The sequence below is a fragment of the Watersipora subatra genome, chromosome 11, assembly GCF_963576615.1.
Source record: "Watersipora subatra chromosome 11, tzWatSuba1.1, whole genome shotgun sequence".
NCBI classification, from domain to species: Eukaryota; Metazoa; Bryozoa; class Gymnolaemata; order Cheilostomatida; family Watersiporidae; genus Watersipora; species Watersipora subatra.
The window spans coordinates 35,888,057-35,912,783 of record NC_088718.1 but is presented as its reverse complement, the minus strand read 5'-3'; the positions used below and the strand labels follow the sequence as shown (position 1 = coordinate 35,912,783).

The following is a 24,727-nucleotide window of genomic DNA, read 5'->3' as shown; positions in this document are numbered from 1 at the left end:
ACATGGTTTGTACTACGGTCGACTAAAAACAGTTCTACTTTTTGTAACAGTCAAGTATATTTTTATAAGTGGTCTCGAAATTCATCAGTATAAGAAGTTACAAGTAGAAAAGAAATTGCACACAGTAATTGACAAAACTGGTGCAAAAAAGAAATGCACCGGAAAATCAGTCAAAGTAGCTATAAAGACTTTCAGAACAACGTTGGAAAACCAACTCAAAAATGTGTAAAAAACCAATGAGCAAAGATTGGAAGAAGTTGATTCATTACAAGAGATTATCAATGTGCGTATTAGCAAAAGCTATGCAATTAAAAACAAACTTGTCTGGGATTAATTCATGTTGATTGCTGCAATAAATGTGACCATGATAAACAAACACAAGCATACCAAATTTTATGACGATTGGCCAAAATATGTGGGCCAACCGAACCGTTGGCCAATCATGAGCTCAAGTTTTTCATTGTAAGGTCGAAAGTGATCTTGTAGAGTTTTCAACAACTCGGAATCTAAAACTGGATGTTTTCTGCCTTTGGTTGACCGACTCATGCAAGATTTGGACTGATCATAGCCCTTAAAGCAAAAGAATCCTCTCTCCTTATCATAGTACATATTGTCACTAGTAACAGCATTGGGTTTGCCGAGAAACTTGGTGACTTTAGCCAGCTCAGGCAGTGGATCTCTGACGAGTTCCTCTCCGCTAACGAACACCATCTGATTCAATGGAAAATATTTGAGCCATTGTTCAATAAAATCAGAATACAAGCCGGTTTTAAGAAATGGCATAACAGGACGTGGATGATAACTCTCAGTGATTTGGCCATCTTTGACTTGAAGAAGGTCTGTAAAGGGTGGAAGGGGGTCGGAGCCATCTCCAAGTTTGTAGGAATTGATATGGGTGTATAAGGAGACCAGTCTCTTCACAGGGTCACAAAGCACCATGATTAACTTCATATCTACAAAATACATGATCCAGACTGTCGGCACTTGAAACGGTATGTACATTTTAATAGTTGTTTTATATTATATATAATGTAACATTGTAATTAGACAAACATATATATAATGTAACATGCAATATGCGATGTGTATTATATAATCTATATATATATACATCTATATAATGTATATATAAATCTCAAAGTCTGTCTGTATGTGTGTACTTTGGTATGTCCTTTGGTATGTCTAGCTATAATCATTAAAATTCAAGAATTAAAAGCTCACACTCTGCTGGATTTCAACTCACGAAGATCGCAGCCGCAAGATTCAAACGCAAGACACGAATCGTGCACTTAGCCACCAAGTTACGCTGTTCTCACAATTCTATCGTTCTTATCACACAACGTATATCCTTTTCTCGATCGGCCCCACTGAATGACGTTTTAATTGAAACTCTATGAACTCTAATTAACTCTATGAAACACGATGCTTTCTTATGTTTCCGTGAACTTCTATTTCCGGTTTTTCGTAAGGTTCAATAGCTAAATCAGTAAAAGCCAATTATACTTTCCACACGGACAATTGTATTATCTCAATTAGGAATAGTCTCTATTCTCTCTACGTTCGGTTAGACAATGTACCAGACAAAGACAGCCCGATATCTCATTTTTACATTTGTACTAGTATCGAGAGGTACCAGTAACGTCGTATTCAAAGTTTTGATGGATAGCTTCTGCTGGAACAGTAACCTTTTTGACACACACGCACGCACACACACACTTCTATGCAAGAATTGCTATTATTAATTCAACATACTCAGGATTTTTATTTGGTTTTCTCAGTTTGAATTAATTGTATCATTACCAAATCACCTCTTATTGTAATCGTAGCGAAACAGACTTACTTTAGCTATTACTTGCTAATTATATCACATTTACATTTAAACCATTTAATAGTAGTTTCATTTAATGTTTCCTTATTTATTTGACCTGCACAAAACATTTTTGTCATGATATGAAATTAGAAAGTTAGAATGGAAGCTGTTGTTATATGTTAAATAAAAATAAATTTTCTGTGCAAAGACATTTATTACCCGAGCAGCGCCGGGCATTCAGCTAGCATTATAACATATACAGTGGTGTGCAAAATTATGGCAACCCCTTTGCAAATTGTTGGCCGAGAGCATCTCTTGTCTCATATCTCATCTCAAACTAGCCTAATTCTATACATCTATATATCATTTTGAAGCTAATTTTATGATCTTCCCATTTAATTTGGTTAAGTTATTTGTTTCATTGTTTACAAAAAGTTAAAGAGCTTAATTTGCTTCTAGCCTCCAAACTCACTGTAAACTTTTCACTCGCCTAATCACCCCAAACCGAGTCTTTGAAGTATTCTAATCTGCTCCATATTGTACAGAATGTTGGAGACATGTAAGAAATTTATCAACAGTGCAAAACTATCTCAAAATTATCTCAAATCCATCTCAACAATGACCAGTTGGCTTTAAAATTCTGCTGGCAATGACCAGCGAATACATTTTAAAATTCTATCACAACATGCGATTGGCCGATGAGAAGAGAGCTTTAATCATTCACCTTCCCCAGCAAGAGGAATCAAACAAGCAGACTGCTAAGGAGGTTTAATGTTCCATGAAAAGTGTTGCTGGCACTGTCAACAGATGGAAGTCGACAGGCACGACAGATGATCGTAAAGGCAGAGGGAGAAAACGCAAAAGCTCTACCAGAGACAACTGCAGTTTGGTGCGACTTTCACTTTCTGACAGAAAGAAAACCAACACTGACCTGCGAGGAGAATGAAGGGAGTCTACTGGAGTAAAAGCCTCATCTTCATTAGTGAGGAGAAGACTAATTAAAAATGGATTGAGAGGATGTAAAGCAAGATGAAAGCCCCTGCTTTCAGAAAAGCAGAGGAAGACACGTTTGGCATGGGCAAAGATTCATTGCTCCTGGACCGAAAAACAGTGGCATAGAGTACTTTTCAGTGTTCTATTAACCTTAACTTTACATAATCATGCTGGAAATAATTATTTGAGGAGGAGACCGGGTGAAAAGTTCAAGCTTCGGTGTATTTAGCTTACTGTGAAGCATCCCAAATCCGCAGCAGCGTGCCAAGGCAGTGTCACGTTGCCACCAAATTTAAAACCCAATGGCCCTTTTCAGGGCCACCATCACTTGTACCAAGAATTTATTTTATAAGTTTTCCTCAATTGAGCAATGTTCAATGCTAAACCAGTTCGAGCACTTTCGCTATAGCGACAAGTGTTTCACCATTAGAAATATATTTTTTAGTTATGAAAAAGCAGTTGAAATGTGGTAGAATTAAAATGCATCTTTGAATTGCCCACAAATTTCTGCGCAAAATGATGTATAACATTGCCTAGTTTTATTGATTTTAAGCACAAAAAATACAAATGAAACGTGACGCTTGTCAAATTGTGCAAGGGGTTGCCATAATTTTGCACACCACTGTACTACATGTATATTAATATAGATTTTATGCAATATATAATATATATTACATATATTATAATAAATAATAAATAATAAAATAATAAAATATAATAATAAGGGTAATAAAATAATTGCCCAATGATTTTGAGTAACTTAAGCTAGTCTAACTCTTTACTACAATAGGAGCTGTTTGAAGCCAGCTTAATAATTATTACGTTACGCATAATGATCTCTCATGCAATCATGGTGTTCAAGGGTACTAGTGGCAACCAATAGTATTTTCTGAACGCTTTAGATGTGCTTATTTTAACCGGTGTAATTAATATGAACACAATTATCCTACTGTACAGCAGTATAAGCTTAGACTACTGGATAGAACGTCTGTCCACAGACCTGGAAGTTCAAAGATCAAATCCATAATGAAGCAGATTTTTTGTACCTAAGAGCTTCACCGCTATAACTAGACAAATGACCAAACAATCAACATTGAGATTTATATAGATATATCTCATGCAGTATATATTATATGATAATATACATTATATATATATATTATATATATTATGCAATATATATTATGCATATTGTAATATCATAATATATTCTAGTGTTATAATATGTTATACATTTCATGCAATAGCTAGACAAACACCAATACTGAAATTTTCAACCCGACAGACTTACTTAAGAGTAAATAAAAAACAATTAAACTGTCAAGCATGACTGACAGTAATCCAATAACATTTTGAGTTATTTTGACTATAGTATAATCATAATAGTTTTAGTTCAACTGTCAGTAGATATTATACGTTAACAAGCAGATATTATATGTTAACAAGTAGATATTATACGTTAATAAGTAGATATTATACGTTAACAAGTAGATATTATACGTTAACAAGTAGATATTATACGTTAACAAGTAGATATTATACGCTAACAAGTAGATATTATACGTTAACAAGTAGATATTATACGTTAACAAGTAGATATTATACGTTAACAAGTAGATATTATACGTTAACAAGTAGATATTATACGCTAACAAGTAGATATTATACGTTAACAAGTAGATATTATACGTTAACAAGTAGATATTATACGCTAGCTCAAGCGAGGTTTGAATAGTAGGTGAGGTAGAGTGCATGATCTATGATCGTACACTCAAAAGTGCAGTATTTCTTGCCTCTGATAACCTTCTCCAACAACTCCAACAATTTCGACAACTTCAACAACTTGGACAGCCCACAAATGCAGAATCAAGCTTGGTAAAATGAAACATCCCACTCAAGTCGTTACAATACACATAGGTCTTTAAGATAGCAGCCGTGGCCGAGTTGTCTAGATCACCTGATCTACATACAACAGGTTGGAATTCAATTCCCAAAAATACTGCCGGTGGTGACAGGAATGACATCCAACATTAAATTGTTCTCTGCAACTGGGTATGTATCCAGTCGTTGAGGCTCCTTCGCACTGGTCTCAGACATGCCGAGATCACAGAGCCATTGTTTGTGTAACAATTCTCTTAAAACCTGTACAGCATCCACTCGCTGTCTGATATGCGGATTTTTGAGGAATTTTTTAAATAAAAGTTGATCTATAGTTTATTTATTACCAAATTGTTAAATCAATCTATTCTATTACTATAATACTTGTTATTACTAGTCTATTACTTGTTGAGTTTATTTTCTCAACTAAGCTGCAGTACCATACCAAGGCTCAAAAAGGATTAGTTGGCCATATGAACTCGAGCAATGTTTGCTTGCTATGTCGTTGGGGCTGTTATGGACTGCCTTTGTAACACGGCCGGTAGCATTAGTGATCCTCATACCAGTGGATCACTATAAGAACCAAACTAATCGGCATCATTGTTTTCGGGGGAGGGAGAAATTTTAAAGCCAGATCCTTTTTCTGTCAGCGTCGGTGGACTTGGAACGGTGTCAGCATCGGTGGACGTGGTTGTTTCCATGTGACTTCACATGGAAACAACCTATTGTTTCTTCGTGAAGCTGCTATGAGTTTCTGACTCAAAACTTTGAACGACATCAAAAGCAGAATGACTTATTTAAGAGCAAGCAACTTCCCTAAAATAAGACAGTGAAAAGCTAACCTGGCTTGAGTGAATGCACCCTTGATGGAACAGCTGGATCCCAGAAGTAGGGAGCACATTTCTCAATGAGCACCTGTTTGTCCTTGACAGCAGGCATTTGGTCGATATACCTGAGGATAAACAGTAAGAAACTTTATTCAATAACCTGAGATCTAAGATATGCAACAACAACATCCAATTTTAACATCCCGTTTGGAACAAAATTTCTGATTAGTCCATTCCAAAAGTTAGTTATCTCACATCCATACAGACATCAATGTGTTTGGCATCTGCTTCTGATCCCAACAGCGAGTTGGTATTTTTTAATAAAATAATTATTTTATTTTGATTTGATTAACTTTCATTTTATCAGCTATTCTACGAGCAGCAAACACACTTTTTACTTTATAAGTAGTACAAAAAAGATAAAACCAATATTGCAATTATTGTTTCCACGATAAAAAATAAAAATGCTCTTGAAAAGCCTGACTAAAATCAGGATCAATACATTTCAGTGCAGGTGTTACTGGTTGATACTGTATAAATCCTCGAAATACATATCTAGTACATCTAACAGCTAACGCATTGGTACGACACTCATCCCCAACCATGATGACCCTACAGTAGCCATCCATTTAGTTTACTCGAGTGCACCACAAGCACAAGATGAAACAATTCGGGAAGCTATGGTCAGTTTATCAACTGCTCAAAAATTTAGGTAAACACGTCTCAAAAACATGCATAGAACGAAAAATTTAAATCTTTAGCAATAAAGCTTGAAATTAGGAATTGTCTTCTCCTTCATTTCAAGATTAATTACAATATAGCATACAATTCATGTTATCATAGTTTTTATCAACAATAATTTTAATAAATGTTCAATATTAATAGCGAAATTGTTTATTTCGGAATAGCAAAAATCGATTCAGATTTGATGTAATTATTTTAGTATATTCTGGAAACGCGGAGTTGTCTTGCCTTATACACGAGTAATGCCTATAATAATACAATTTTTTGTCTCCAAATACTTATCAACTCATACATCTGATCGATATATACATGAGTATATATGGTAGCTACTAATGGAGTAGACAGTTCATTAAGTTATATTTCCCAGCTATATTTTAATAAATGTTCAATAGCAATAGCCATCAACCCTTTGGGTGTCATTTTCGCATTTCTGCATGAATGCGTACCTGACACGAGTGCCCTTTTCCCTTTTCCTGCGAGTCTGCAATGGCTCAGAGTCGATAAAACTTAATGACCGGTAAATGAGCATAATATGTTTACAAAATATTTACAAATCTGATATATTCCCAGCAGAAATATATTTAGATTGCCTATGAAGAAGTTTAAGACAGGATGAGTATTTACAGTAATTAATAGTAAGTACTGTAAAAGGTAAAGGAAATGGATAATGTTAAATAGCATGCATTTACACGTGATGTCGCAAACACTTTTTAAATATTCATCAGCACTTTCAAAGCTTTGTGACAACTCCCTTAACCCGAGTTTCAACATACTAAAATCCTCTAGATACATCTATGAAATATTAAAAAGAAACCATGTATTGCTTGGTAAATACTTTTCTCACCAATAGAAAAAAGAATGTCTTGCAAAAGTTAATCATCCGAAACCATTCATTTCTAAATGATACAATTTTTTCTGTTAGTCGATCCTACGTTTTTCAGAGCTCCACTTCTGGTTTGCTGTATATTCATATTACGTTATACGTATAACTCTGCATCAATTTATTCTCGCTTTTCCAAACTGTTTTCACATTATCTTAACATTCCAACAGCAAATTAAAATGGATAGCTTTTATGCAATATAAACTAGAGCCCAGACAATTGTATCGTTATTTCAAACAAGCTTTTTTGTATTCAGCATCCTCCAGTTTGCTATGAAATCACCCAAAACAGGTACAATTGGTCATATTCGTTGCTAAAGGAATATATATATATATTCCAAATGTTATATATAATGTTATATATATGTTCCAAATATATATTGCTAATTTGGGCTAGATAGACCAATGAATAACGGAGCAAAAGCTAAAACCAAGTGCCACGTGTTTGAGTGAGAAAAATGAGGCACTTCACCACTTGGCGCAACGAGGAATGTGGCAGTCAAAGGGTTAAATTATGCGTTAAAATTAAATCTACAAATCAGACAATGAAGGAAAAGCTGAAGATCAAGGCAAAACGCACCATTGAGTCCCCATTTCGTAGTTTGTGTTAAAGTAGTTGAGCTCCTTCATGCCGGACTCAAATAGAGTGTTGATAACAAAACTTCTGCTCGTGTTCAAGTAGGTTATCAGGGCATCCGTTCCACACTTTCCTAAAACATATACTTCAGTAACTAAACAAGCCCAACTACTCGTCACAGCAACTGAAAAAGTTTAATTACCTATCTAGATGGATAGGTAATTGCCAGCAGCGTCTATACATAGTTTTTATATACTCCTCAAACAGAAATACTGAGACTTGTGTACTATGTTGGCTACGCAAAAATATTACATACTAAATGCGTTGTATGAACAAACAAACTAGTAATATGTGTTGTAACCATAAACTTTTATACCAGGTTCTGAATGATGATTAAGACGCCTGACTAGTGCTGGGACGATATTAAAAATTCGTTTCGGTACGATATGATGGCGTAGCCAACCGATATATCGAAATATCGAGTATGTTATTCGGAGTTGTCTTACCTGCCAGAAAAAGCTGCCATGAGAGAACAACTCCCTAATGAGTCTTGTATTAGTATAATTCTTTGAAGAATCGGGTATCAAATCGAGTAGAATATATATATTATCGTCGATATCGTCATATATCAATTATATCCGATATTTCGATATGGGCAGAAAGCACTCGGTATGGTCGGTATCAGAAAGTGGTATCGACGGTATACCGAAATGCCGTAATATCGTCCCAGCCCTACACCTGACCCTCTAACTGAGGCTAGCAATGATGAATCAAAAGGGTCCACTCTAAAGAAATTTACATCAAACATTGAAGCTCACTGCTAAATCTATTTTATGTTATATTCCGGTTTCTTATTACCAAATTTATTCTCCTTGATGCGTAGCAGCATTAGTCTTTGGCTCTTCATGGAGTTCAAAGAGACCTTCCGCAAGATGTGAGAATGCAGACAAGCGAGTCCATTTAGTTATAAAATCAATGATCCAGATAACCTAGTGATGACGCTAATTCCTTGTTACTTCCCTGTTCACTTTTCACAGCTTCAGTGGTGTAAAAAGTATTTATTAAAAAACTTACAGAAGATAAAAACAAAAATTTAAATACATAAACCTCTCTCATACTCTGGCCCTGTGAGAGCCCTTTCAAAAGCATTATTGTCCTAGCAGACACCACAGCTCGCAATTTCCTGTTACATTTTGTAAGGTATAAAAGTGCAAAGTGCTTGTGACGTCTAATAAACCTCAAACCCAGTTTCCATATACGCTGCAAGCACTGGCGACAGCACCGCAGGGCTATTAGCGGTGAAATGTTAACCTACGCGTCGAGTACCGCCGGTAGTTGCCGCCGGTCAACGCAAGAGTTCAGCGCTGTTCAACTTTCGCGAAGAGCAGCAGGCAAAACCTTTCCGAAATGCCCTTCACAGGTGATGGTCAGCATTTTTGAAACAGCATGGTGAGCGAACAATTTTTTATGCGATTATTAGCAATGCAGCTTTATGTGAACAGAAGCCGCAGAGCCTAGCGTCGCAAGTGTTCTGCTGCGCAAGATTACCGCCGAGGTTTCACAATCGATATGGGAACCAGGCTTAAGAAAAGGAGGAAACTGTTTACAATTAATGAAAAAGTGACTATATGATTAGGTTCAATTGCATAAATTTTCACTTTTTACAAGAAGCGACAGTACAAGTTAACCGCAAAAAGTGAGGAATGGCTATACTTTATCGAACTAGCAAAAGGTCCGAACAACCACAAGAGAAGTCAAACAGGGAGCTTCCTTTGTCCATCTCAACTCACCAGACTGATTGAATTTGTTTGAGCAAATAAGAACTTACAGCGGCCTGCAAGATAAACAGGACCCTCATTGGTTCATTGAACAAATTTCTCAAACTTATTTATATTTTGTTGTTCCCATTTTTGTCACTAGCAGACAAACATAAATTATATACCACTAGATTCAAAAATCTTGTCAAGATTTAGAATATCCCAACAAATAATCTGTAGGATGCACTCAAATCAGATTAGATACAGTTCCTCAATACATATCACCAGGTTTTATGAGATGATTTTTAGTTTTTAACATTTATACATATAAATTAGTCTATTTATTTCCAAAAACTAATCTCATGGGCAAATCTAGTCTTGAAGCAAACAAAAATATATGTGGTCTGATCATATCTGTACAGATTGTTATTTTTAACCACTAAAAATGAAATGTGCAGAACTTAGCCTACCTAATCATTCAAAAGCACAATTTTACAGCTGTTTGGTTTACATATTTGAAATCAGGACAAGATGAGGATTAATTTAATATATAATTTATGGCTATTGACTAAATTCACTATGAGTAACAATGTTGTTAATGAGAGTTTTAGTTTTCTAACAAAAGGGTTACTACCACCTACCAGTTTATTTCGCACACCACTGTATGTAAGGATAGCGTTATATACATATATATATATATATATATATATATATATATATATATATATATATATATATATATATATATAATACCCGGTTTAAACCAGCCCGAAAAAACCAGTTTTTATGGTTTTTTCGGTTTTTTCATTATTTTTTTGTGAAAAACATAATATTTTAAGCTCCTAGTGGTTCATGTGCGGTAAAAATGCAATTATATGTAATTATCAGCTGTGGAAGTTTATTTAAGACACAGTAGTAAATTGATGGCCTCCAAGCAACTTCTATGCCAATTTCTATGTTTTCATGGTTAATCTGCAAGTTTGCATAATCCACAAGATTGAAATGACAAAAACATGCAAGCAAGCTAGTTTTGCTACTCGCAAATTTTTGCCAAATGTTTCACGTTTTGCGAAAGATGTAATTGTAAACATTTTCCACAATTTAGTCATTCCTATTCCGATTTGAGCAGTTCCGAATGCGCCGCTTTGACCTATGGCACAGAAATCCTGTCGTTTTAAACAAAGTTCCTGCGTTAATTCGCAATATATATATGCGAATGTTCATTGTAGAGCAACTCAACTTGTATACAACTTACAATCGGCATCCCCTGCACAATGGAAACAGCGCTTGAAAAAATAGTCTATGTTCACAAGTGTCTAGAAAGTTAGTTGTCTGGTTACTAGTGATGGAACTATTTTCAGCTACGAATTTACAGGTTTAATAAGATTTATTCAATGCGGTTAATAACCTCAACGCTTTACAAACACTCAATATTGTTGTATTAATGTCGAGAGTGAATACACAATCTACATGTATATATATAAATCTCGAAGTTTGTCATCATCTGCTGTCGTTCGGTGTCTGCCTAGCTATAGCGATTAAAATCTAGCAATAAAAAATCCGTAGCGCAGAAGATTTGATCCCGGAGCCTCCTGTTCACCAGACGACGAGCTAACCCATTAAGCTACACGGGATACTGGGTGCTGTGTGTTATTTTCTGGGTTAAAATACCATAGTGACTATGCGTTGCGTGTAATGTCACAAAAGCTTGCTCTCACTGGTCTTGTTAGTAAGTTTAGCAATACGGATAGGCCTACTAGCTTACTCAAATTGGCCAATGGCAACTAGATTATCCAACACCATTTTTTAATACCCCTGCAACTCCGGACATTCGTCTAGTATATACCATAATGAGAGCAATGCCTGAAGCAACGCTAAGAGCATTAGGAAAAAGATCACCTAACCCGAGGATCAAACTCAGATATTCCATTTTGCAGACAAGCACGCTACCAACTGTACCACTCAAACACCTTCCACATTGAAGACTACTTTTAAACGTACTTATCACACCTAACAATCTCTCATGGCACACAGGACGGCCAGCGCACTAGTGTCTAATAATGTTAAACTTTCAAGGTTATCTTCAACAATACATTGTATTCATAGCTATGAGAAGAATAGTAGTGCGAGTAGCTTTCAGAAGTTAAAAGGGGACAGTGGCATTAAAGTAGTTGTCCCATGAGACAAATGCCCAAGGCAACTCACACAAGACCGGCACGCTGATCCAAAGGTGTTTTGGAGTCCCTACGCTTACCTAGAGGGAAACTCATGACAAACTATCAAGAAGATATCTGTCCTAGAATGACACACAAAAGTAAACATTCAGTTTTATACATTGATAAACTTGGATGTTATCCATTGAAGATGAACTGACATAAAATTTTTGTAGATTTGATCAGAGCGTATCCATATTTTTTATCATTTGTGATTGTTTTTGATGTTTGAGGTGATCTGAATGTCAGGATGTTTCAAGGTTAAAATCGACAAAACTTGATCGTGATTAAAACGCTCAGAAGATAAATACGTGCGAAATGACATCACTAGTCGTTTGCATCACATTAGTTGCTGTCGGCTATTGCGTTCAAGTTTAAACGTTACAGCGTTATCTGCCTCTATTCTATCGGTTTTTTCACAACAATAGGCTTGAAGAGACCGACATCTTGATCTGAGCGTTTAAACAGTGAGCAAGATTTGTCGGTATAATCATCCTGGCAGTCAGATCATCTAAAACATCAAAACAGTCGCAAGTGATAGAAAAATATCGCTACTTTATGATAGAACTAGCTGTGCTACCTGGCGTTGCCCTAGTAATAGAAGTCTTTGAACAGAAAATTGATTTGTATTTAACATATAACAACATTTGCCATTCTAACTATCAAACTACATATCATGAGAAAAGCGTTTTGTCATATAACCAATGAGAAGTAGTGAGAGTTTTTGCTATTGGCCTGCACGCTATTAGCCAGTACGTTTAATAATGTGAGCGAACAGCTTCTCGTGACGTTATGGTATGACCGCGTGATACGCAAAGCAGTTAGGTATTTGCTCTCATATAATGACTTATATAGGCAATCAAGCAATTTGATTTCTGTAGTTTAGTGGGTAAGGCGTCAGACTGGCAAATGGTAGGGTCCGAGATCGAATCTTCTTTGGTACGGAATATTTATTCCAAGATTTTAAGATCTATAGCCGGACAATCAATCAGACAAACTTTGAAAAATATATATATAGATTTACTAAAATTTGGTGTAAGTTCATCTTCAAGGGATATGCAGCTGACACGGTCTCAAGGTTGGAAAAAATCGTGATTTTTTTTGTAAATCAAAAAATCAGATTTTTTGAATTAAATCAGATTCTTTTTGAAAACATCAATTACCAGCTTTTTTTAATAACCGCTAAAATAATATTATTTTATTTTGTTGAAGTGTACCACATGAAAACATTAGCAACATAACAAAACAACTTTGCATCACTTTAATTTATTAAAAGTTGTTTTCATTTTAATTTTGACCAAGTTGTGCAGTTCATATTCACAGTAGACCCTCTTTAAGTCCTATTTTTTGACATGGAAAAAGTAAAAAAATCATCAAACATGATTTTTTAGGATGATTTAAATAATGATTTAAATCAATGTTTTAAATCATTTGATTCTATTCGGCCAACCCTGCATGGTCATTACTCTATTGGTGACCTGCATATCCAACCACAACTTCTAGCACATGCCAAAGGTGCTTGATGTAAGGCTAGTGTTCAGTTATTGTAGCCTCTATGTTGTCTTAGGGTATATGCTACTAAAAGCATGGGTAAGCCTATTTGTGTGTTGCGCACGCAGTGTCTATTGTGGCAATAGACATCCACACACGGCGAGTGTGTGGATCAGCACATGACTAGATTACACGTCTACGAGAAGGATGAGACAACCTCACTAATTGTTCCTTAGAGTTAAAAGGTGCACACAGCTGCGTATTATCCACCAAGGTGAACAGTGAATCATATCAATATATAAAATGCGAAAACAAGATATTTATTATAATTATGTAGCCTTAGTTGCTCACTAACAGGAGGGTACCTTAGTCTACAAAGAGACTCTGGAATACTTGATCTCCTAATGATATCAAGTGAGCACTTAGAGTTATAACAAGCTGGTTTATTACATATTCCTTTGTTTTATTTTCCCTCTATCTTGGTTATAAAGTCAAAGTGCTTATATTCAAAGACCAAAGCATATTCAAAGATCGAGTCTTATGTCTGCTCAGATTAGTGAAAATATAAGCTGGGCACGTGTTTTTAGGAGTATTATTACGCAAAAAATGGCTCTGTGATCTTGGCTGGACATGTCTGAGTCTAGTGACAAGAGAGCCTCGACGGCTGGCGACATTCCAGTTGCAGAGAGCAATTTAAGGTTGGATGTTATTCTCATAACCACCAGGGCTTTTTGGGAATTAAACCCAAACCCGTACGCCTATTTAGGTATACCGTGTGTAGTATAATACTCAAAGTTGTCTCTCCAATGAATGAGCCAATTTGCCGAACAAGCTAATCTTCTGATATGGTTTGTCAAGTATGCTGACACTTCAAGTCAGGTGCTTGTCATTCTGCCCTACCTATAGGTTTTTCTGTCATACAAGAAGCCTAATTATACAATGGCTCTTGGCATTAATAATCAATATGAACAGATGCAGGCATGACAGCTAAAAGGCCTGACAGCCTGCCTATCCTCACCACGTTAAACCCGATAGACTAACCTGGTAGATATGCAAATGATGACAAGGGCAAACATAGTTTTGTATGTCAAGGGTTATAAATGGGAAGCGTAACCAAATGATTACCACCAACTTGTCAGAAGAAAAACAAGCTCTGTTCTGCCTGGCCTTTAAGTGTAAAATAGGTGGACTCTTCAGTCAGCAGGAACAGTATTTTTTCCATGGCACGGATTTGGAGTTGTGCACACATTGACTTACCATGGGGTAAGTGTTGATTCCCATGTTACAGATTAACATGGGTGCTCTGATAAAAAAGACAAAAATTTTTACGCCAAAGGTCATAGCGATGCATTTGGAACTGCTCAAATAGAAACAAGAACGGCTGAAGTGTGGAAAAGGTTTAAATTGGAATAGCTTGCACTACATTTTTTGCATCATTCGCAATTGCCCTTATTCATCTTTCGCAAGCTTGAAACATTCAGTAAAAATTTGCGAGTAACAAATCTATCTTGACTAGCGGATCTTTGCTGCTTCATGAAAACATGCACACTGAAGTCATGTTCAGAGGGCTTAACAAAGCAATAAACCTCTCACCTTTCTAAGTTTCTACTCGCAACAAAGAATTGGATATCTGACTCAAAAAGTGGAGAGATTTTAGACAGCACGCCCTATATTGCCCCCAACACCAAATAGTAACCATTGAAGAATGAGTTTCAAATCTTTTTTAAATATCAGCAGCCGAGTTTGTCCAAGTTGCTCCAACTATGGTGTCAGCAGTACAACAGATGCGCACAAATACTTCATCTTCAACTTGGATGAAAACTCTGTCAAATATTGCACCTACCAGGAGGGCTAAAGCCAACAAAGCATTTTTAAAACTGAGAAAACATCAACAAAACAGGAGGGATAACAGAAAGAGAAAACAACTAGCTCTTGCAGACTGATCTTTGTTGCTAACAGTATGTATATTGAACATTTCCTTATTTGATCTTCAACATTACGCAGCATTGTTATAGAAAAACTAAGTACATTTTTGTTTTTTTATAGGAAAAACTACAGTGATGGCCAAAATAGTTGGGACGCCTAAGTCCAAATTCTAATTTGGACTGAATGTCATATTGTCAACTATGATTAGTGTTTGTTATTGCAATAATAACAATAATAATAAATATCAAACTCACTTTAACATAACGTTTAATGAAAACCTCCACAATATTGAATAACTGCTGGCTATTTGGGAATGAGCGATTGTGGTATAATGGTTATCCCCAGGACTTACACACAACGGATCATTAGTTTGAGCCTCACTATGGGATGTCAGGAAGGACATCTGGTACTAAATTTCTCCTGTGTCTCAACAAATCACGATGTTAGAGCCCTATAGCAGGGTTCTTTGAAAGCTCCCCAGACGTTTGAGCTGAGCTTTTCCTCCAACTCAGGAGATTTTAAGACTCAAGGCAAAAGAACCTCTTTGTCGGAACATTTCAAGGCAGCTTAATTAGTCCTGGTAGTTTGTTTCAAAAGAGAGAAACGATCCAAGAATTGTTAATTATGACAGAAGCGTGCCATAGGCAAACTACTATTATAATAGAGTAACTTCAAATGACACATCAGTAGATAGCTGTTATGTGTGATGTATATTACCTCATCACTATATTCAAAAATAAAATTCACCGGAAGACAGACGATATATCCCACAACATTCTGCCTTTCGGTGTTCTTCATACCACGCCAGCCTAACTCTCCTGGAGTATACAGCTAGCCTTTTCATTATCTTTTGAACAATTTCGGCAGCAACATTCTTTACCAGCTTGTCGCAAACCAGGGTGGTTTAAGAGCAAACCACTATTGTTGCTTATCCTCTCAGCACAGAATATTCACCTTGCGAATCAATTGGACAGCCTGTGTTATTACTCATGATTACATGATGAGTAATTTTGGCAATCAGATATCAACACCCACTGGAGACGCCCACAAACAGATGCCACCTATTTAGGTTCTAGTGAGCTAAGGTTACCACCTCATGTGGTCAGCCACCTGAAATTGATTGAGTTCAGAGCTAGTAAGAAATTGTGCTACAGCCATATACCATGACATGGCAAACATTTAATTCTGCTTGTGAATTATTGGCCTTATATATGGTATCTTTAGAAATGCAATTAATACCATTAGGTGATAGTTAAACTAGTCAATGATGACCTACTCATCACAAGCTTACATCTTGGTGACATATCCCAAATTTTCCCCGTTAAATTCTCCTATCCCCAACCCACTCGTGATTTTCGAGACTACCCGCTCCATCAACAAGTTCCTCAGTTCCACTAAAGCAATGAGATTGATTAACGCAAACAGCCATTTACGGAACCTGTTGACTAATGTCATGTACATGTTATATGTTATACTTCATGTACAATAAACACCAAAAATATGACAACAAAATAAATTGCATAAAAATTTGATAGATAACATATTTACTACAAAAAGAGCCTTGTTCGTTCGAAGCCACGCTAAGAGCTTTAGGAAAAAGGATTACCATGCACTGGAATAAAACTCTGATACTCTATTTTGCAGTCAAGCACACTATCAATTGCAACACCAATTGGCCAAAGTGAAGAATAATTATGTACATAGTTATTACACATGATGATATCTCACGGTGCTGCTAGCGTACTAGTCCATATAATTCAAATTCATTGATTCACAACATGTCACGCGTAGTTAATAATTCTGTATATAACTGAGCAACAGGTTTGAACATGACATTGTTTCTTGGTGATTATCAGTCATAAGTAGAACTAGATTAGCGTAAAGAAATGCGTCACAGCATTTCAACCATTCCAATTGATTGCTTTACATCTCAAAACAACAACAGAGTCAAGAGGATGGTTTATTATCAGATCTTCCTAAATATTCTAATGATTTAGGATGCCATAACAGAGTGCTTGCCATACAATGAACGGCGATTATTGTATGCTAGATACTGTAAAGCCTGTGTTTAAACGTCATGACAATCTATTTTTCGACTGCCCTCAGATTGGCACTTCATTGGAGATCGGTTCAGATAAAGGTTTAACGGTAGCTATGTTTAATTAGAATTCTTATTAGACCTTCCTTAGAGTAATTACCGTGTTGATCAGGTATCATCGACAGCAGCGTATAGATGACAACTCCAGGTTAATAGAGCTTCGTTGATTAAAGATAACAACCATTTAAAGAACCTGCTAACTAATGTCATATTTCATGTACAACAAAGACTAAAGATATGACAACAAAATGAATTTCATAAACATTTTAGCCAGATGTCAGAAGGGTCAGCTGGGGTTAAGTAGTTAGTGCCTGACTCATGGTCAGTAGTATGAGTCACCTGTAACCATTGTTGGTGTTAGGAAGAGCACCTAACCAAATTTGCTCTTGTCTTACATCTGTCCCAAGTCTGTAGACCAAGGTTAGAAAACAAAAATCCCGAAATGCACTTTTTCATGGAGTTTCAGTTGATATACAATACATGAACCTTTTTTAAAAGCACTGACCTTCAGTGGTTCCCCAATGTAGCATTTCTCTGGACACACAACAAACTTTCACATGTTGAGGTTGGCATTACATATCTCTTGATTTTTTGTAATATTCTGGACTAAAAAGCTGGAGCGGATGCTTAGTCATTAAGAACTTGTTATAACAGTGTTGTGATTGGTAAAGATTTCTCCTCTGTTGCGGGCTAAACGAAAGCTTATTGTGTACCCTATCCTGCAATAAATTTGTCTTTAGCATTTCCCAAGCGTACCACTCTCAGTTACGCATAGGTAGTTCAAAAACACTCTAAATATTCTGAAAACCTTGGAAGGAGTCATTAACTACCAGACAAATACCTAGCATATTAGGAGATTGTATCAAAGTTTAAACCCTACAAACCTCAAGTGAAAACTAATTGTGACTCCGGACTAGAATTCCTGCAAAACAAAACTTACAGACCTTCTACCTAGTAGACGATACACTACATGATCCATAAACGCCGCACTCATTGCTTAATTGACCCTATCATAAGCACTTCCTACTGTAAATGTCAGGAAGTGTTTTGCCTTCTAGCTTATCAATGGTAAGCAGGGAGCTCATAGATACCAAGCCCGCAACAGATTAGAAATCTCTACCAATCATAACACTGCTATAACAAATTATTTGTGACTATAAGCATCAACTCCAGCTTTCCAGTCCGGAATATTACAAAAATCCAACAGAAATGTAATGCAAAACTCAACATATGAAAGTTTTGTTGTGCGAACCGAAAAATGCAACTCAAGAGAACCAGTGTAGGTCAGGGCTTTTAAAAAAATTAATGTATTACATATCATCTAGGACTACTGTGAAAAGGTGCATTTCGGCACTTTTTTGACCATGGTCTACAGACATGGGACTGATGAAACACAATAGCAAACGTGGTTGGGTGCTCTTCCTAACACTAACAATGGTTACGAGGGTGACTCACACCGCTGACCATGAGTCAGTGCACTAAGCATTAAACCACAGCTGATCCTTCTGACTAAAATGTTTATTTGTTATAAATGTGTTTGAATTTTTGTTTAATTTTGACTGCTCTACTAATGTAGTATATTGTGGTATTGAATGAATAGCGCTTTACAGGTTTAAAAATTATCTGAAATCTGGCTAGAAGCACTGACATATTGTTTATAATCTGATAACTGTGAGAATACAACATTACAGGTTCTTTTTGTCTATAGACTTTAGGCTGATGTGGCACAGGAGCAACCGCGGTTGGGTGCTATTCCTAACACCACCATTGGTTCATGTGTGACTCAAACCACCGACTTACTGATCATGAGTCGGCATCCTATCCACTGAACTACAGCTTCAAAACTGAAGTTTTCTAACTAGTAGAACAATTCAGTTCACAAACTGACGAGGACTTGCCATGTACACTATATACCATACTACTGTTTGTGACGGAGGATAGCAGCCAGGTCCAGTGCAGAAGAGGAGCATTAGGGCAGTCAACTGTGCTGAGGTAAGGAGGACAGCCCAGCCAAGAGACTTGGGCTGGCCCTGTCAGACTGAGGTCAGAGGAAACCATGCCAATTCACAATCTGATCAAGCCAGCAGGAAACACGACCGGCACGCTGCCATCCAGTGGTGAAAGACAATCCAGCTGGCTACAGAACTGGGCACCAAATGGACCTACCTGGTACCGAGCCGGCAAGCTTGTCCAAAGCCATGCTTAGATGTTAAGAAAAATGTTGCTCTCACAAGATTTGAACCCGTGACTTTCGGCTTTCAACCAATACTTTACTGAGTCAGTCAGCCGCCTTAATGCTTTTCGGAATAATCGTGCATATAGTTATTACGTCTGACAATCCCTCACACACAACAGACTGCCATGATACGAGTACATGTTTACTATAATGAGAGCCGTGTCTGTCCAAAGCCTAGCTAAGAGCGTTAGGAAAAAAGATTCCTCCTCACATGAGATTCAAACTTTCATATTCAGATTACTAGCCAAGTGTGCTACCACTAAACCACCTGGCCACATTCTGGAATAAATGTGCACATAGTTATTACACATCATGATCTCTCACAGCGCACGGGACTGTTAGCGTACAAGCATCAATAAAAATATGAACCATAATTTACCTGCTCCAACGACTATAGCATCTGGTACACGTTTCCTAGCAACACTGTCATCCTCTAAATCAGCAGTCAGCTCCTTATGCGCTGAATCATGTATGCTTGGTGGACCATGAGCATCGTTGAATTCTATTGGTTCTTTCAATGCTTCATTGGATGTGGTTGGTGATTTATAGTCAACAGCTGATTCATGCACATCCCATGGTCCACGAGCTACAAGACATCCTGATTAGATGGATAAGGGCACTGAGAAATGTTAGATATTTTAATTAAAAAAACTTGAAAATGAACAAAATAAATGTTATTTCCAAATCTATCAACTCCAAAAATTTGACAATGAGCTCCAAGCAAGTTTTACCAACAACCACATGAAAAGACAGGTCCATTTGATTAGAAACTAGAGCTGGACACCAAACAACAATTGTCAAACTCCAAAAGATTGTTCAAGCCCTGCAAGGAGTTTCAATGAACTTCTTGATAAAAACTACTTGCTTATGTTATCAACAATTTTGCTCAGGAAACAAAAACTTAAACACAAGTACATACAATTATGATTCTACATTTTGATTGGGCAAGTAAACGATTTTTACATCGTATAGATTCTTTACTGTCTAATTCAGCATAAACCTCTTGTAAATAAACGATCACTGGGAATATTATTATTATTTCAATTACCCTAAAAAAGTGCATTGTTGGAATGTTCTGTTAGGGCACTTATGAAGCTATTAACAAAAAATTACAATTAAAAATTTACTAAATTCGCTTGCTTCAAGTGATTGGTAATAAAAAGTAGCCAAACATATCATCTTTTTAAAACAATAGGAGATGTTTAAGCCAAGGATTCCAGATTTTATATCACATCAGGCAAATATGTTGCGATTAACTAAATTATTGGCTACCTAAGTACATAGAAATTTCGAGAAAATTTCATTGCCATAATACAATAGCACTATAGCACATAAATTCACAGACTAGAAAGAAAAATCCGCAACGACGACAAACGTAACCTAGTAGCTATGAGTGCTATTAACAAAACAAGCTAAAGGCAGACCTCTCTACACTGTCTGTCTGAGTGGAATGGGAAGCATGCAATGACATCTAACAACATGTACCTGAATGGAACAATAAAGCTGTGATGAATAGTCCTATGCATACAAACAGAAGCGATTTCGGGCTTATCATTGCTCTCATCCTGAACCATCCACCTAAATAGGTAAAAATAAAATTTAAGATGAAATTTGATTAGATAACTCACACTTCTTAGGGGATAAGCCTCCTTGTAAAACAAACATTTTCACATAAATAGTCCCTAGCATAAATGTGTGTCAACAGCTTTCTGTAAGTCTTGAAATGAGGCATGTAAAAACCTTGCACGTTATAAGGTGTCATATTTCTATTCTCATTAAAAGATTTGGCACATTTCAATTGGTTTGATTTGTTAAATCAGTATCATAATTTGATTAGTTTTAATGCATCGCCTTATCCAACTAATTTGCAGCTTATCCATATTTGGATACCCTAGGACACTTATGTATTCGCGGCATCTAACTTTCGCGTTTTCGCGGTGTAATCCTCTCGCGAAAATTTAATGAGCGAAACTAAACTATCATAACCAACGAGCGAAAACGCGAAGTTAAATAGCTTTGTTCATTGATATCCACAATAAAATCGTAATATTAGAAATGCAGGCAACTTTCGTCTGTGGTTAGGATAAATGGGAAATTTCTGGTAAACTCATTATAGCTAATACACCAACTGAGCAGCATGGCAAAGCAATATCAGTTTAGTCACCGAATTTGTAACTGATGAGGATGAAAGTCTGGTAGGTGAAGTCGTAAAATTGAAGAATAATTATTGCAGTGATGAATTTTATTACCATCCAAAAACAATATCAACCCTCATCAGGTCCAACCACATTATCTCTTTCACTGCCAATCATGTACAAATTGGTTACCGGCCTAGTGCCAGCCATTTTACCGAAATTGCCGATATTGCTTCATGATATGTATACAGTATTTTTCAAGTTCTACTTTAATTATCTGTATAATCACAAAAATCTAAACTGGCTATTATGTCATCAACAACTAATTACCTGTTTTATGACTCGCGCGGGGTAGTTAATGAACTCACAGAAAAATCTTCGTTTTTGGATTAGAAATTCTCAAACAAAAGTTTAAAATTGCTTCGTTGTTTTAGGCTGATTTTATAGAGAAATCTTCGGACAACACAGTCAATTTCATAAAACACTTAAAGACCGTGGGTTATGTGGTCAACAAATAATAAAATCAGGTTACCAGACAATTGCTGAGAAAGTCAGAAAATGCGTTTATGTCAGTGGCCCCTAGAAAACGCATAAATGCGTTTATGGCAGCGTAAGGGTTATACAGTTTTGGTTGTGAAGTTGGTTGTTACCTATCTATTTTCTTTTTCTTGGGATTCGAGCGTGAAAGTCACGGCGGGAGGGACCTAGATGTCATTGATAGTCTAAGAAACAAATGGCAGCAAGTGATCAAATTGAATTGTCGATCTCACCCACACATTTCAACCTGTGGTTTACAAATACGAACTATTCCCAAATTGAATTTTTTTCTTATTAGTGAACTGGACCTGAGGAATATAATGTTTTTCCACTGCATTTATTTTCACACCACTATAACTTCGCACTCATCAGTGCCGCGAAATTAAGTTGCAGCGAAATTTTACTCTGTGTGCTACTCACGAAACTAAATACTAGCGAAATATAAGTGTCCTAGGGTATATCGATTGTTTCAAACTTGATGATGGGTCTATTTGACAATTAAAGTGTTATTTATCAGTAGCTAGGACTTCAGCAATTAAATCAGCTTCCCAGTAAAACTCCAGCGTAGATGAGGAAGGTGGCTAGCAACCCTGCGGGACTAAAAGCAAAACCTGGCAAAGAGCGGAAAAGCTCATCTGTAAGACAACATCAAGCTAGCTAGAAATGGTGTCTCAATAAAAACATCCAACTGAAGGCAATAGCAAACGACCGTTGAGACCTGCCAAGTCATGTTTATTGGACGTGGGGGAGATGATTGCCTACGTGTTTGCATGACATGGTACCTAAAGAGAGCGATTAGTAGCAGCAAAGTTACTGATATGCACATCGTTTCATATATCTATCAAAAGTGATTGATGACCAAATCAATAGGAGAATGAAGAATGAAGTAGGCAAAGCCATGACCCTAATTAAAGCTGTCGCAAAACAAGACCTGTATTCTTTATCTCCATCAAGGGTGTAACAGTTCCTATTCAAAATAGATACAATGTAGAAAAAGCTAACAAATAAGCAAAGTACCATGTCTTCTGTCAACATCAAAGGTTAATATTGCTGGCAGTCTATATACAAAGTAAAATGTCTACAGTAGATCTAGGTCTGAAGGTACAGCCACACACGCTGAAATCACAAAAAATACAAGAATATTTGGCTATAATGGGCGAAATTGTCAAAGCTGTATATGCACACCAAAATCGTCGACGAAATGCTTTCAGTTGGCTGAAACAAATTATTAGTGAGCACAGTTTTACCAGCTTTTGCGATTGGTATAGTCCAAGGCATATAGAAAAATACCAATGCAATTCAACATAGTAAATACAATGCAACTGATTAGAAAGGATTACCATCTCTAGTGCGATCTATTCAGTTGCATTGTATTTACTGTTGACTTGCATTGGTATTTTTGGCGTGTCATCATATGTGTCTTAGACTATACCAATAGCAAAAGCTGCTAAAATCACGCTCAAATATTTTGCTTCAGCCAATTGAAAGCGTTTTGTCGACGATTTCGGATTTTGGAGAAGATCTATATATTGATGCAATTGTGATTGAATTCAATCTCTTTTAATTTAATAATTGATATGGTGTTAATTTCTATGCATCAAGTAAACAATAATGTTTCACTTATCTCAGTTTAGAAATAAAGTATAATACCTGGTATAATACGCTACTGGTGCAACATATGCCATTTCAAATAAGCCGTTAAGAAAAATGCCACCTAAATTGAAAGAAGGTAAAAGTTACCAAAAGATTCCCTGAGAACAGGAAGAATAAGCCAAAAACAAGTCAGTGGTCTCGTAATTATTATCACAAAACGAATGAGAAAAAAAGATAAGTTAAGAAGAATAAGTATTCACTACACCAAAACAGTGTGCTATATTCCTGAAAATCAGCAGATATAGGGTGTCACACCATACCGTGCTGTCGAGTTGATTAGTGACTAATAAGTTTAATGTTGCCCTTTTGCCGCACACATTTGCATCCCGATGAGACGTCATAATTTAATATGTAGCCTAAAATATAATAGGCTATGCAATTTTAATATGTAAAGTATCTTACACCCATACCAACTATGCCGAGTGTTTGTTGTTACACATGTCTCTTTTATGGATTCTACTGATTATAGAACTCTTTTGCGTTTTTCGGTGGTTTGATGTTTCATGACGAATAGGCCTACTGCTCGGCTGCTTCAATAGATGTAATTTTCGTGATAAACTTAGTGTGCGGTACGGTAATGTAACAAATTCTGTTTTAACATGCAAACTTGGCAGGTATTCAATAAAATAATAAAAAAATATGCATATACTTCATAAGCAAAAACTACGTTTTAGACGAACCAGAATAACCGCTGTGTACGAAGTCACGCCAACAAACCAATACCCTTTAGAATAGGTGTATATGATGAGAATCCTGAACGATTAGTTGCTCGTGTAATCTACAGTGCCGATTATGATATATCCCAAAAGTAGCCTTAATAGAAAACCATATAGACACTCTACCACACTTTAGTAAAAAAAAATTCTGAGCTTCACAATGAACTACCGATGCGGTCTACGACTTAAAGCGAATAACGAGTGTTATTGGAGCGGCTAGAGCTGGGTGCGGTCTTTAACCTGATGCTAGTCTTAG

The 24,727-nt window shown here is 36.4% G+C and overlaps 1 protein-coding gene across 1 annotated transcript; it reads right to left on the bottom strand.

Annotated features, from left to right (window-relative positions):
* Positions 1 to 44: 44 nt before the first annotated feature.
* LOC137408264 (heparan sulfate glucosamine 3-O-sulfotransferase 1-like) lies at positions 45 to 24,590 on the bottom strand. Its single transcript, XM_068094714.1, has 6 exons — positions 24,479 to 24,590; positions 20,916 to 21,008; positions 19,810 to 20,016; positions 7,713 to 7,842; positions 5,524 to 5,633; positions 45 to 953 (listed from the first exon to the last, which is right to left on the bottom strand). The coding sequence occupies exons 2-6, from the start codon at positions 20,992 to 20,994 to the stop codon at positions 394 to 396; spliced, it is 1,086 nt and encodes a 361-aa protein (XP_067950815.1). The 5' UTR covers positions 20,995 to 21,008; positions 24,479 to 24,590; the 3' UTR covers positions 45 to 393.
* Between the last annotated feature and the right edge of the window lie 137 nt (positions 24,591 to 24,727).

Bases quoted from the DNA above. Each gene is read 5' to 3' on its own strand.
- LOC137408264 (XM_068094714.1), bottom strand. From the start codon at position 20,994: ATGAGAGCAATGATAAGCCCGAAATCGCTTCTGTTTGTATGCATAGGA. The intron at 20,017-20,915 runs GTACATGTTGTT...GATGTCTTGTAG, and splicing joins AGCTTTATTGTTCCATTCAG to CTCGTGGACCATGGGATGTG. The intron at 954-5,523 runs GTTAGCTTTTCA...TGTATTTTGTAG, and splicing joins GGTGCATTCACTCAAGCCAG to ATATGAAGTTAATCATGGTG.